Consider the following 13,543-nt stretch of genomic DNA (forward strand, 5'->3'; position numbering starts at 1 on the left):
GTCCCAAAGAGTCAGACAACGACTGAGTGACTGAACTGATTGAACTGATATTTCAGGGACATATGTGCTTAGTCACGCAGTTGTGCCCAAGTCATTGTGACCCCATGGACTCTTTGTAGCCCACCAGGCTCCTCTGTCCATGGAATTCTCCAGACAAGAATACTGGAGTGGGTTGCCATGCCCTCCTCCAGGTGATCTTCCCAGCTCAGGGATCGAACCCAGGTCTCCCACATTGCAGGCAGATTCTTTACCATCTGAGACACCAGGGGAGCCCATATACTTGAATATTTATAAATAAAATGATAATGGGGGAGTCATGAGGAATATTGGCAAATTTGGTGATAACCTGAGAATTACTGAAAGTGAGTGATGGGTATTTGGAGTTCCTTTATATATTAACTCTGTTTACTTTTGCATGTGTTTTTTCTAAAGTAAAACAAAAGGTTATTATTTTTTTAAAGTTTTAATACAAGGCAATAGTGGCTAGATGTCAAATGGATGACATCCATGGCCTCTGGATCCAGATGAACCACCACGCCACCCAAGCTCTCAGACTAGAGAGTGTAGCGTGGAGCAACTTAAACATGGAATGCTGGCTACACACACATTCCAAGAGATGCCCATTCTGTATGACTTCAAGAGTCTCTATCTCCTGGATGTTTCCCCTTCTTCCTTAAGGTAGACAATGGCAGGGAGAACGGCCTGCATCTCACCTGACGCACATTACTGAAAGAACAAGGAACCTCTTTTACTTCAAAAAATGTTTTAAAGTTTTTGGCCATGCCATGAGGCATGCGGGATCTTAGTTCCCTGATCAGGGATCGAACATACACCCCCTGCCTTGGAAGGTCAGAGTCTTAACCCTGGACTACCAGGGAAGTCCCAGGAATCTTTTTTATCCATTGTCCACCTGAACCACAAAAGGAGAAAGGGTCTTCAAACGGACTAAGGTCAAAACCATACCTCATATGAGTCTTTTTATAAAAACAAACAAACAATTAAAACAGGCATTGTCTGGACCAAAATTGAAGTGGTTCTTTGGTTTGTGTGGGAGTTTAAAATATTATCAGAATGGTTGTTTGCTTGTTATAAGAATACTTTTGCTGGTCCAATGTTTGCAGGTGGGATGTGAGGCTCCGCAGGTACACGTGTTGCTAGGCTATCGCTGACTTTTATTCATCAGGAAATGCGGGTAAGCAAACTGAGGAAAGGGAAATGGAGGGCTAGAGAATAAGTAAATGTTTGGGGCAAGATAGGAACAAGGAGCAAACGACATCCAGGACTCAGAACTACACCGAGACCCAGAGTAACAGGGCATGGACGGGGAGGAGGCAGGCCCCTGGCACAGGGGCAAGGGGACAGGCGTGTGTGAGAGCTCTGAGGAGCAGTGGGCGGCTGACCGGGCAAAAGCACACGGCTGACGTGACCTCGAGGTCTGGCGGTGCCCCAGTGTGTCGTCAGGGTACTGATTTAGACATGAACCCTGCGTGAGGGGCAGGAGATGGAATTGCTGTCCTCACAGTCTTTCTAGACGGGGAGACTGCGTTAAGCTAACAGTGACACTAAATGCAGTGCAAACCTGAAATGTCCTTCTGCCTACTTCTAGCCATATTCACTTCTTTTTTTGAAAAAATCTTTACTGAAATTGTTATAACACTGTTTCTGTTTTGGTTTTTTGGCCAGGAGGCATGTAGAATCTTAGCTCCCAGACCAGGAATTGAACCCACACTCCCTGCACTGGAAGGTGAAGTCTTAACCACTGGACCACCAAGGAAGTCCCCTGACCTTTAGTTCTTTGAGTCCTATTCTTCCTCCAAACCATCCTCCTCCAGGAAGCCTTCCTGGATCATCCAAATTTTCAACTATTTCTCCCCCATCTCAATTCTCATAACACTTACTGTCCACATCATTCATTTGGCATCTATCATTTATTACTTTAGGAAATAAAAATATATCTCATACATGTACATGTAGATACATATTTATATACATCTATATCTACATATCATAAGCTATATGTGCACATAGATATATATACACACACATACATATACACTTTTATCTGTAAGACTGTGAGAGTCAAGACAAGAGAGGCAGCTCACGATTTGTTAACCTCTGTAACCCATCTTTCAAGCCCAGTAAGCACTGGGAGTCGTAGAGGTGAACACTCACAGAATTCAAAGCTATAATAGAATTCCTGCCTTTTAGTCTTAGTCCTGCAGTGCACCAGACTCGTATCAACAAGACACAAGCCCCTGAATCTCTCCAGGGCTCCCTTCCTGCTCAGATGGATTAAAAATACTAATACCTCCTCACACAGTTCTCAAAAGCACCAAATTAAATCATGATTGTGGAAACACCTTGTAAATCATTATTCAGATTTAGGATAATATTATCATTCTCTTCTGGGTTTTAAATCCGGGCTCTTGCATTTCATGAAGGTGGAAGCGTGGGTAAATTCTTCAACCCCTGAAAGTCTTCGAATCCTCATCTGTAAAATAGGAAAGATAAGTCCTAACTTGCAGGGTTGTTACCAGAATTAAACGAAATCACATTTACAGTGTGGCTAGCATAACACACAGCGCCCAGCACTCACTTGGAAGTCTTGCTCCCTTCCCTGTCTTACCAAGTGTATCCTGGTAAGCTTTTTCTATCCTGTCTGGAGCAGCACCCTGCACACGGCAGAAGTTCAAGAAATATTTACTCTTGATAAGGATGCTCTTGAGAATGATGTTGATGAAAACAGACAATGACTGCCCGCAAAGATGCCTTCGCGGTGGCCTAACGCCTAGCAAAACCGACTTTTAGATTTGAGTCCCTTGTGCTTTCTCCTCCTTGCCTTTCTGACATGTAGGGGGAGGGTGGGAGGAGACCTTTAGTCTGGTAGAGGCCCCTTTAAAAATGTACCCGGGTTCCTCCTCTGCCAACCAAGTCGCTAAAAATACTACCACAGCAAAAGCTGAAATATTTGCTGAGAAAACTGAATTTCCTGTTACCCTCACCCCTTCCACTCAAAATCCTGACCTAAGAAGCCCCCAGCTCGGCTTCACCAAAGGCACAGCCTCCCACGTCCCACCCTCGTCTTATCTTGGAGTCCCGCTGTGGGTTAGAGCTAGGCTGTTATGTTCAAAAAGTGCCCACTCCAAGGCGGGGAAGCCACAAGTCTTGGCAAATAGCTTGCCATGTGCCTTGGCGTTTGTCTCTGCTTACGAGGACCAGCTCTGTCCAAATCCCCCTCCATCTGTCCCAAGAAGGATCTGTACTGGACCCTAGAAGCTTCCCACTAATCCATCTTTTATCCTCTCTTGTGCCGAACCATCTCCTCCTCTGCCAGCTTTGCCTTCTATTCTGTGCCCTCCACCTCCCTACTCCCGGCTGAGTCCAGCACCCACGGGCCCCAGCTCACCCTCAAACCAGGCCCTTGCAGACTTCCTCTCCTTTCTAGGCCTGCAGTCCTCCTTCAATAGCAGTGGGAGTCAGTGAAGACAGGGGGGTTTTTGAAATGTGAAGAGTCGAGGACGGTAAATGCAGGGCCAAGCCCAGTGGGTTAACAGGTAACACTCCAAAGGCTGGCCTTGGCCCCAGGCCTCAGGCCAGGCAGTTCTCTACGAGGAGTGTCATCTGATCTCGCCAGGTCCTCAAAGTCACGGGACCCCTCCGTCCTCACTGCTCTTATCTCCTTTCCTTCTCATTGATTCAAGAGTCAGAGGCTCACAGATCCACCCAGCCAGACTTGCCGACAACCTAAGTCACCTAGTCCAGGAGAGGAACACCTCACCAGAGGATGTGCGTGCCCTCGATGTGAGCTGGTGGAGGGGTCCACTTCTGTGCCTGTCTTTGGATGTGCCCATGTGGCGAGGAGCCCACAGTACGTGTCTCTGCAGATGTGTGACCAGTGTGTGTGTGTGTGTGTGTGTGTGTGTGCGTGTGTGTGTGCGCGTGGAGGTGTCATTACATGGGGACATCCGTGGTGCTGCTCCCCTCTGGATACTTGAGTCTGTGGGTGTCTGCCTTCCTATTCCTGCCTCTGCCTTCCTGTCTGTCTACCTTTTCCTCACCTCGGCGCCTGCCCATCCCCCTGACAAGCACTGTGGCCAGTTCTGCGTGGGCGCCTCAAGTGGGCTGTTGCTGAAATGGTTGTTTTCCGGCTGGAACCACAGTCGCGGAGCCATTATCCCTTGGGCCTGTGGGTGTTCAGAAACACCCTCACCTCCTCACAAAGGTGTTGTTCAGGAGGAGGAAAGGGGTGAGCTGCCTGTGCAGGGGTCTGAAGGGGGGTACATTAGTAAGATACCCCCTCTTCAGCTCTGACCAGCAGGAAGAAGGGCCCAGAGGCAATGCAGCCTGCAGAGTGATGTTGCCTAGCAACTTGGGAGACTTTCCTGCAAACTCACTCAATCCCAAATTCCTCAGCTCTAATTTGGGAAGAGATAAGCATGGAGTCCGGGCCTGATATCCAGTGTACCCCCCAGGTCCTCCTTCCCTCTGTCCTCTGGAACCCAGAGTTGAAAACTAACGGGAACTGGCACAACCCAAGGCCCTCATGTAGGCAAGGGCCCGAGTTCCCAGGACTTTCTGTCATTTGGTGGAGGTGGGGTGGGGGGGGATGAGGGATGTGTCAGAGACAGACTGGGGAACAGATTTTCAGTTACAAGGGTGGGTGGGTCCCAAACCTGCTGAGAGAGACATCCCTACACCCCAGGGCCTGGAATCCCAGCCGGCATCCAGCTCAGCTTGGGGGACAAGCTGGCTAAACCTGTCCCCAACCTGAGTGACTACCAGAATTTCCCTCCCACTCATTTTCCCTTTGGCAAGCAAAGCCCAAATGTTCAGGTAGGAAGGAAGCATGCGACAGTCTTGCTAGGACAGGCGAGTGGCTGTGGGGTCACATCAGTGCTATTTCAGCATCCCCTGTCACAGCCAGAGCTACAGGTAATTTTCCCCCTCCTCCCCTTGGCTCCAGTCCACACACCTGAAGGGCAGGCATCCTTGCTTCCTTCCCTCCTCTGGGACCTCAGCTGAGAAGGACCTCCCAGTTTTCTCGGAGGTGGCCCAACCTCTTCACGAGCATGCCACGCTGCTAGCTCTGGTACCCTGACCAGTTGGGGGAGGTTGGCAAGCTGTTCCCCCACCAGGCTGTTCTCCCACGAGGCTCCTCCTCCCATATCTCCCTTCCCAAGCCTCTCACAAAGCCCACATCCTTCCTCCACCATGGACTCAAAGAACTGATGACTTCGGATATTTCCCTACACTGGGGTTGAGAGTATTTTCTTCCCCTCCCAGGTGCAAGGGTGAGCTTAGCCAGTATTTGTCTTATTCAGAAGCAATGGAACAAGAGGCTGGGGAGGTGTGGTTTGGGGAATGAGAAGGAAGGGTGTGTATATCCATATATAATATATATATGGATACACACACACCAAATGGGTGTTGTGCATATATGATTTTGTCTTGTTAGTGCAGGACATGTAGACGGATGGATGGATAGATAGATATGTACGTAACGTAGACATTTCCAGTAGAGTGATTGCCGTGTACATGTGTGCTGGTGTGTGCACATAACAGGGAGTCTGCGTGCACCTGCACAGCCTGTGTACAAGGCCTGTGTAGTTATTTTTGCAGGCTGTGTCTGCATGTCGAAGTGCACGTTTTAGTGAGCCTGGGGAGTATCATATATGGGCGTGTGGGGCTCTGGTGTGAACTTTTGTGTTTACGTGTGCCCACCACTGGGTTGTGTACCCACACCTTCCCCATTCCACCGCAGAGTGATGATGACACCTTTAAACCGCACTTCCTAGGTGTGCATTTATTTCTTTGAGGCCAGAGAGCGGAGGGAAGGTAGAGGGAACCATATCTGGGACTCTAGCTAGTTTGTGGAAGTGTGGGTGAGGGGTGCATGATTTTCTCTCTGTGGGTGGGAGGAGTGTTGTGCCCAGATGCGAGTGTTTTTGTGCCCGGGATGTCGGGGTCCTCCTTCTGCGTGCGCCGGCATACATCTGCTTGGCAGTCTGCCGCCTCGGCAGCAGTGTTGGTGGTGAGTTTGGGAGGCTGGGGTGTGTAGGAGGAATGGATGGAAGTGTGTAGGCAGACGGGTTGGGGCAGGAGGCGGGGCGAGGAGGAGGGAGCCGCGAGGGGGCGTGGCCCTGCCTCCAATCCCCCCGCCCACTCTACCGAGGGCTTCTCCTGATTGGCTTCCCTTCCGCAGGGCTCAGGATACTTTCTCCTGCAGAGCGGAGCGCGGGAGAGAGGACCGGATTGCTGAGCGGCTGGTTCGGCGCTGATCGGCTGCCTCGCCACCGCCCCAGGGTCCCCACCCGTCACCGCGCAGAACCCCTGCGCCAGCCTCCGTCCCAGCCAAGGACCCCCGACATCAAACATGGACTGCTGCACCGTAAGTGAGCGGGCCTGGGGGGCGGGCACTCAGCTTGGTCTGGGGAAGGGGCTACCGTGGAGCTCCTGGAGGGGGAGTGGGGAGTGAGGGGATGGAAGTGGGTGCAGAAGACCTAGGAGCCATAAGGGTGCCTGCTGAGACGCGAATGGGGGTGGTGGAAGGCGCCCGCCTGACTGGGAAGCCCTAGGAAAAATGCTCCCCAACTCGCGGGGGCGTCTGGGCGCCCATCCGCCTAGCAGTCTAGGTTGGACCCGGAGCTCGACGAGGCTCTGCAACAGGAAAGCTGCAGGTTAGATGAGAAGCGGAACTTCCCCGGGGAGACGCTGGAAACCGTCGCCTAGCGAAGCAACCGCGACTCCTTTCCCCTGGCTTTCGGCCCCCACCCCATCCCCGTCCCACTACTGCCGCCGTCGGTGAGCGGACAGGATGACCTTGGTGACCCTGGCCTCCTGTGCAGCGCCGGGTGAGATAGTCAATTCGTGTTGGTTACCTTAGTACCGATGGTGGGCAGCGGAAAGCCTAGTCCGTGTGGTCCTGGGGAGGGATTAGCCCGGCCTCCAAAGCTTTCTAGCTCTGGAGGGGGCTGGGGGAAGTGACCGCGAGAGAGCCCTGCTGGCGAGGGAAGGAAGTGTCTGCAATTTGTCAGCGCCCACAAGGAGACCTGACGCCAAAGCAGGTTGCTGTTCAGGTGCGGGCATGAAAGCGCCTCGCACAGGACCAGGGTCCTGGCACACCCGAGGAGTAGTGATCATACGTGTATACGATATGTTTGTATTTATTTACTTGTTACTTTTATTTATTTATTTTTAGTCCTTACATATGGAGAAAGTCCGACTTCAGTCCTTGTATTCTCAGCCATTTGGTCAACCCAGCTAATGACACAAGAAGTTATGACTTTGCCTGCTCCCCACCCTCCACCGTATGGCTTAGAAAAGGGGAAAAATTAGGTTTGGATGGAAGGAATAGCCCAGTTTAGAAGAGGTGAGGTTTCCCTATGTCTGAGTACCAAGTGGCAGAAAGAACTTAGGGGCAAGTGGTTGTGGTTGTTGTTATGATGTTTAGCTCTTATTAATACAAATAATTGTTGTCAATTTGTGAATGCTTACCATGTACCTAACACTTTATATTTAACCATCACGACAACCCTGTGAGGTAGATATTTTTCCATTTTACAGATGTGCAAAGTTAGGTTTAGAAAGATTAAATGATTTGCCCATGGAAGCACAGCTTCTAAGTGTGGAGGTGGAACACTAGACTTGTCTGATTCCAACAGCTGTAATTTAACCTCTCCTATAAATATTTCCAATATTTCATTATAAAGGTAATATGCTCATAACAGAAAAAAAAATTTAAACTGAAGAAAAGTATAAAGAAGAAACATGTCAATCATCTTCAATCCCACCCCTGGAGAAAGCCCTGATAACATATTTTCTTCCAGCCTTTCCACTCTGTTGTTCTACTGGAAGCAGTTTTTGGTTGTGAAAGGAGAACTGGGCTCTTAATGGAGGTTCCTGGGGTCCTCACCCCACAGTGGTGTTTTACAAAACAGAGAAAATAAATGCATGGTGGGTTCTGGGTATGTCTGTGGGGGAGAGGAAATATTGCCCAGATGGTAAGAATGGTGGGGACGATAAGTCAGGAAGCATGGTCAATGGAAAGAAATGCGAGAGCAAAGACCCCAAAAAGCCAGAGAAGGAGAGTAACTTGTCCCCACTGGCACCTGCAGGACTAATTAGAGTAAGATGTCGGGTACCTGCCTGTGGACTCTGGTCTGCCCTGGACCATGTTCCTGAGTGCCCAGAAAGCCATACTGAGGGGCTGGTGGGCATGGCTGGAATAAGTGTCCCCTAAAAAAGAAGAAGCTGCTCACTCAAATAGTACGGCAGAGGCAAACACACAATTATCCCAGTGGCCCCGCATTCTGGGTCACCTCCTCCAGTGCATTCTGTACACAGGCGCCTTCCCCCTTTCAGGTCGTGTCCTAGGTGTGCAGGGCTAAAGGGCTGAGCAAGAGACAACTCTCTGTCAGGCTGAGCAGGGGTGCCAAGAAGAGGTGACAGGGCTGAGGGTTGGGGCAGGGCTGGGCTGAGCATCTTCCTACCCATCTCCGTTCAGTGCAGGGCTGGGCTCTGCGCTGGGAGGAAGCTGGCACATGCATAGTGAACAGAGCACATCTGGGAGGCTGGGAACCCGCCCCTCTTCACCTTCCATCCTGGGCCTTCCCTGCTGACTGTCCAACCTGGTGTTTGGGCAACACCTAGTCCTGCCTTATTCCCTTCTTTCTCCTTGGTAAGGAGGCTCAAACAGAAATGAGAAGAGCATTTTTTTTTTTTAAGAGCAAGAGCTGTTGATTCAGATGTACCAGTTGCCAATTTACATAGTCACAAATATCTGACTTTTCCTGAATCACTTAATATAAAAAGGCAAAGAAACAGTTTTGGAATTTTTTTTTTTCACTTAGTCTAGTTGACTTGATCCAGCTCATAGAAATAATTACCTGCCCTGAGGCAGTGGTTCACAGCACAGGTTTCTGAATCCCATCACTATTTGTCGGCTCTGTGACCTTGGGCAATTTGCAAAATGTCTTGGATGTTTCTTGACCTGTAAAATAGAGATTAAATGAGGGCGTCCCTGATGGCTCAGCAGTAAGGAATCCGCCTGCAATGCGGATGACGTGTGTTCAATCCCTGGGTCGGGAAGATCCCCTGGAGTGAGAAACAGCAGCCCACTCCAGTATTCTTGCCTGGGAAATCCCATGGACAGAGGAGCCTGGTGGGCTCCATGGGGTTGCAAGTGTCGGACAGGGACTGATTGACTAAACCATCACCACCACCAACGGGTGCAAAGTGCTTAGCACAGGGCCCAGCATATGACAAGCAGTAGGCAGGGATAATTCTTAAAGACTTTAGGACAGGGGAGCTGAAGGAGACTGCATTAATTGGGGCTAACTTCTAGATGTGGCTGAAGATATTGAGACCCTCAGAGCTGAAGTGATGTTTGGGGCCAAGAGCCATGACTCGTGTTTTGCCCACAACTGCCCACCTCCCCCTCCCAGAAGCCCCCTAGTTCATGCAGAGCTCTCAGGCACACACCATCAGATCTTGGTTTTGGAAGGCACCAACCTAGGCACCCTTCCTGGGTCTTTTTACTGTCCCTCCAGCTCTGCCCTGAGAACTCAGCTGGAGGGAGAGGGAGTGGACTCCGGGGAGGAGCAGTGAGTTGGGGGTGGCTCTGCCTCTTGTTCCATTCTGGATGCAGCTGGGGTGGGTGGTGACAGCAGGTGGGTCTGAGCATGTCTGGGGGAAGATACCCCTTCCTCCGCTCAACCTCTACAGCTGCTGGCTCAGGGAAGGGCTTTGGGCATGCATTTTTGATCATTGTCCTCTTTGGAGAAGAAACTTTCACCATTCCCTAAGGATATCCCCAAGAAAGGTTTGAATTCTGAGAATCGAGGATCCAAAAAAGAGTGGTTTCTGTTTGTAAGTGGAGAATGAGATGTCAGGGAGAGAGCGGTAGGCCCAGGAAAGACAAAAAGAGTGTGTCGGGCCCCTCCACAACCACCCCAGTCCTTGATAACATCGTTCACCTGCATTTAACTCAACTGTGGACATCTTGAGCACAAACCAAAGATCTCTGAAGCCCATAAAATGCAAACAACCTTGGGGATCATGATGAGAGGAAGCCATTTGTAAACCTGGACTTAGGCATCTGGGATTGAAACCTATGCAAGTCCTGGGGTGAGATCTGGTGAGGTCCCACTCACACTCATCTCAATTCCGTGAACTGGACGGGTGATGGGGGGAAGAGAAAGGAATGGAACTGAATTACTCTTAGTACGTGAGACCTTGGTCATCTCCTGCCAGAGAAACAAAAACACAGCAAAAGTAGTGGAAATCCTCAGGACAAAAAAGAAAAAAAGACAAATTCCTAGAAGCTAGAGGGTCAGTTCGAAGGAGAAATGCCCTTTTAACTCCATAGTTAACCTTAAGCTTCCCACCTCACCTCATAGCTGTTGGGTGGGTCTCCTCTTTTTTCGGTTGCTCCCTGTGAAATTGTTTTTACATGACTGCTTCAACCTACAGAAACAGCTATCTTGCATCAACTTACCATTATTTAAAAGAATCATAATACCTACCATTAATCAAGTGACTAGATTGTGCCAGAAACTTTCTGCATATCACAGTGTTTATTCTTCCCCATGACCCAGAGGAACCTGATTGCAGATAGATTGAAGCAGTCATGTAAATACAATTTCACAGGGCGCAACCGAAAAATAAGGAGACCCAACCCTGGCGTGCAATGTCCATTGGGTCACAGAGTCAGACGGGACTAAAGTTACTTAGCATATACACAGGCAGGGGTTAAAAATAGACTCTGGACTCTGACATACAAAGGCTTGACTCTTTGGTCCTGATAACTACCTGCACAACCTCAGGTAGGTTTTCAACACTTAACTCAGTTTGATTAGGGGTCAACTGGGATAAGAGTAAAAGGTACATCATAGCATTGTTGCCAGGGCTAAATAAAATAACATCTGTAAAACCTTGTGTTGCCATGCCTGGAACAAGGGCAGTGCTTCGATGGTATTAGGAACAATTGTCATGATTCTTTTCTTTCTCTTGAGCACCTTATGGAAAGGGCTTCTTGCTCCTGCTTATCTTTCCTTTGTCCTTTTTTGAAGTGAAGCATTTTCTCTGTAGCTTCTTGCAGACCATTCCCTCTCTCCTGTGTTTGGAGCAGTGCAGAATGGAGCATGAATGGGGAAACAGTCTCTGGCCTCTAGCCCTGGGTTGGGGGAGGCTACCCCACTGCAGGGTAAGCCCCATCTTCACCCTCATCCCAGCTTTGAGCTCTGGGGTGATTTTACTCAGCGAAGGGACAGCCTGCTGATTCTTCTAAACCCTCTCCCAGGGAATCCTGGACTCAGCAGGGACCCTTCTGAGCCAGAGGTACCCTCTGAGGATGGGGGAAAGGCAGCCATGTCCAGGAGTCCCGGCGTGGTTTACTTTGCTTTTCTCCAGTGATTGTGTGCGCCCTCCAGACAGTGAGCCGGCTCCCCTCACTGGGCTGCTGGCTGGGGCCTTGGCTCACTCACAGCTACCTGGCTATCTTGTAGCACATCTACTGTGCGCTTCTTTTTCCTGAGTTGGGAACACAACTGTGTTCACCTGACCCTGAACCTTCCTTTGTCTGCCGCTGCCCAAGATACACACGCACACACATTGCGCACACACCGTCCCCTCCCCCCGCCCCAGTACGGGCCCTGCCTTAGCCCCTCTTCGCTTCCCACTCCCGCGTCGTCCTGGCCTCAGTCCCCCAAGTCTCTCCTCCTACCCCACCCTCTCGAGGATCTCGGCCCGGTCACCCTACAAGACACCCCCCCCCCCCCCCGCTACCCCGCCCCCCAGGAGAGCGCCTGCTCCAAGCCGGACGACGACATTCTAGACATCCCTCTGGACGATCCGGGTGCCAACGCTGCCGCTGCCAAAATCCAGGCGAGTTTCCGGGGCCACATGGCGAGGAAGAAGATAAAGAGCGGAGAGCGCGGCCGGAAGGGCCCGGGCCCCGGGGGACCAGGCGGAGCTGGGGGCGCCCGGGGAGGCGCGGGCGGCGGCCCCAGCGGAGACTAGGCCAGGTGAGGCGGGCCGCAGGCTCTCCTTCCCGACACCGGGCCCCTTCCTCCGAAGGTGCAAGGATGACTAAGGGCACTGGGGGATGGAGAAGGGAGTGGAGGGAGCCAAGGAAACTGGCGATGTGGGGTGGGGGCGCGTGGCGGGGAGGAGGCTGCGCGCTCGAGAGCTCACCTGTTTCTGTCTCCATCCTCCATTCTGCCTCGCCCCGGACCGAAGGACTGAGCATTTTCGAAGGTAATGGATGCGACCCCGAAGCAGCGGGGTGGGACCCCTGAGTGAAAGAAAAGCCCCAGACCCACACCTTCCCTTCGACCGCCCCCACCCCCCTCCCAGCCAGGGAAAATGCCCCTGCGCCTGCGGGTTTTCTGACTCTTGGTGACACCTGACGCTGCGACGGGGCGCACCTGGACCGACACCCCTGACACCCGCACTGGACTGCACCAGTCGGGCCCGGGCGTCACAAACACCCCGCGGCTCGCACACCTTCCGGCCGCGGGCTCATTTCAGCCCAGTGACTCCGGGTGGGCAGTCCCGGGTGATCCGGGGTCCCCGATGCTCCCCGCCCTGGGTGCCCCGGTTCAGGACGGAGGGGAGAGAAGAAAGGACTGCGAGCGGGCAGGTGCTCACCCCTTCTCTCTGCTCAGTTTCCCGAGACAGATGGATGCCGCGTCCCCTTCGCAGTGACGAGACTTCCCTGCCGTGTCTGTGATCCTCTCCTTTGCACCAACCTGCCAGCTTCAGGAGCCCTCTCTGCTTCCCCCAGAGACTCCCTCTCCCAGGAACACTTCGTCCATCAGTCGCTAAGGCCGTGCCCTTTTAGTTAGCTCTCCAGTCTAGTACGGTCCCCGTTCGCCCTTCCTCCCTACCCTGACCCCCCCATCCTCGCGCGCCCAAATCTTTCTTCTTTAGCTTCTCGCCCACCTCTCCCCGCACCCAGCATGCAGCTCTCTCCGCAGCCTCCGCGTGCTTCCCTTCGCGCACTGCGGAGGGCGCCCTAAGCGTGGCCCAAGACCACTCCAAAAAAAAAAGAAAGAAATCCTTTAGTTCCGCGCGCAGCTAAAGGGGGCACTCCTGCATCTCTGCTGCGCCGCTCACGCCCCAGCCTAGTCCAGAACCTCGGGGCGAGGAGAGAGGGGAGGACGGTTTTTATGATGTCGGATGCCCCTGGCGGTGATCAGAAGGGAAGTTGCCCTGTCACGCCCCAACCCCACGCCTGCCTGTAATCAGCCCTCCCCTCTCCCCAGCGTACCCCGAGAGCCGCCTCTCCAGCTCTCCGCTTGTTTACACGAACGCGGAGCGCGGGGGGCGGCTCGGTAGGAGGAGTCTTCCGCGGCCCCGCCCCTGCTCCTGCTGGCCCCGCCCCCACGGGCTCCTGGGGCTGTGGCCGGGAGGGTTTTTATCTCTGTGTGCATGTGACTGTGCTGGGTTGGAATGTGAACAATAAAGAGGAATGTCCAAGTGTTCAGAGGGTGCCAGGAGGGAGGGAGTTTGGGTGCATGAGGCCACCAATGGAAATCTGAAC

The 13,543-nt window shown here is 52.1% G+C and overlaps 1 protein-coding gene and 1 long non-coding RNA gene across 2 annotated transcripts; one reads left to right on the plus strand and one right to left on the minus strand.

The window, feature by feature from the left end:
* Window positions 1-1,929: 1,929 nt before the first annotated feature.
* On the minus strand, window positions 1,930-12,667 carry LOC110144114 (uncharacterized). The gene is made up of 3 exons (XR_002315794.2): window positions 12,193-12,667; window positions 8,886-8,989; window positions 1,930-2,491 (listed from the first exon to the last, which is right to left on the minus strand). It is a non-coding gene; the product is annotated as an uncharacterized lncRNA (long non-coding RNA).
* NRGN (neurogranin) lies at window positions 5,197-13,486 on the plus strand. The gene is made up of 5 exons (XM_020903981.2): window positions 5,197-5,291; window positions 6,203-6,388; window positions 11,797-12,023; window positions 12,238-12,255; window positions 12,666-13,486. The coding sequence occupies exons 2-3, from the start codon at window positions 6,374-6,376 to the stop codon at window positions 12,016-12,018; spliced, it is 237 nt and encodes a 78-aa protein (XP_020759640.1). The 5' UTR covers window positions 5,197-5,291; window positions 6,203-6,373; the 3' UTR covers window positions 12,019-12,023; window positions 12,238-12,255; window positions 12,666-13,486.
* Window positions 13,487-13,543: the final 57 nt, after the last annotated feature.

Source organism: Odocoileus virginianus, chromosome 28, assembly GCF_023699985.2.
Source record: "Odocoileus virginianus isolate 20LAN1187 ecotype Illinois chromosome 28, Ovbor_1.2, whole genome shotgun sequence".
Taxonomy (NCBI): domain Eukaryota; kingdom Metazoa; phylum Chordata; class Mammalia; order Artiodactyla; family Cervidae; genus Odocoileus; species Odocoileus virginianus.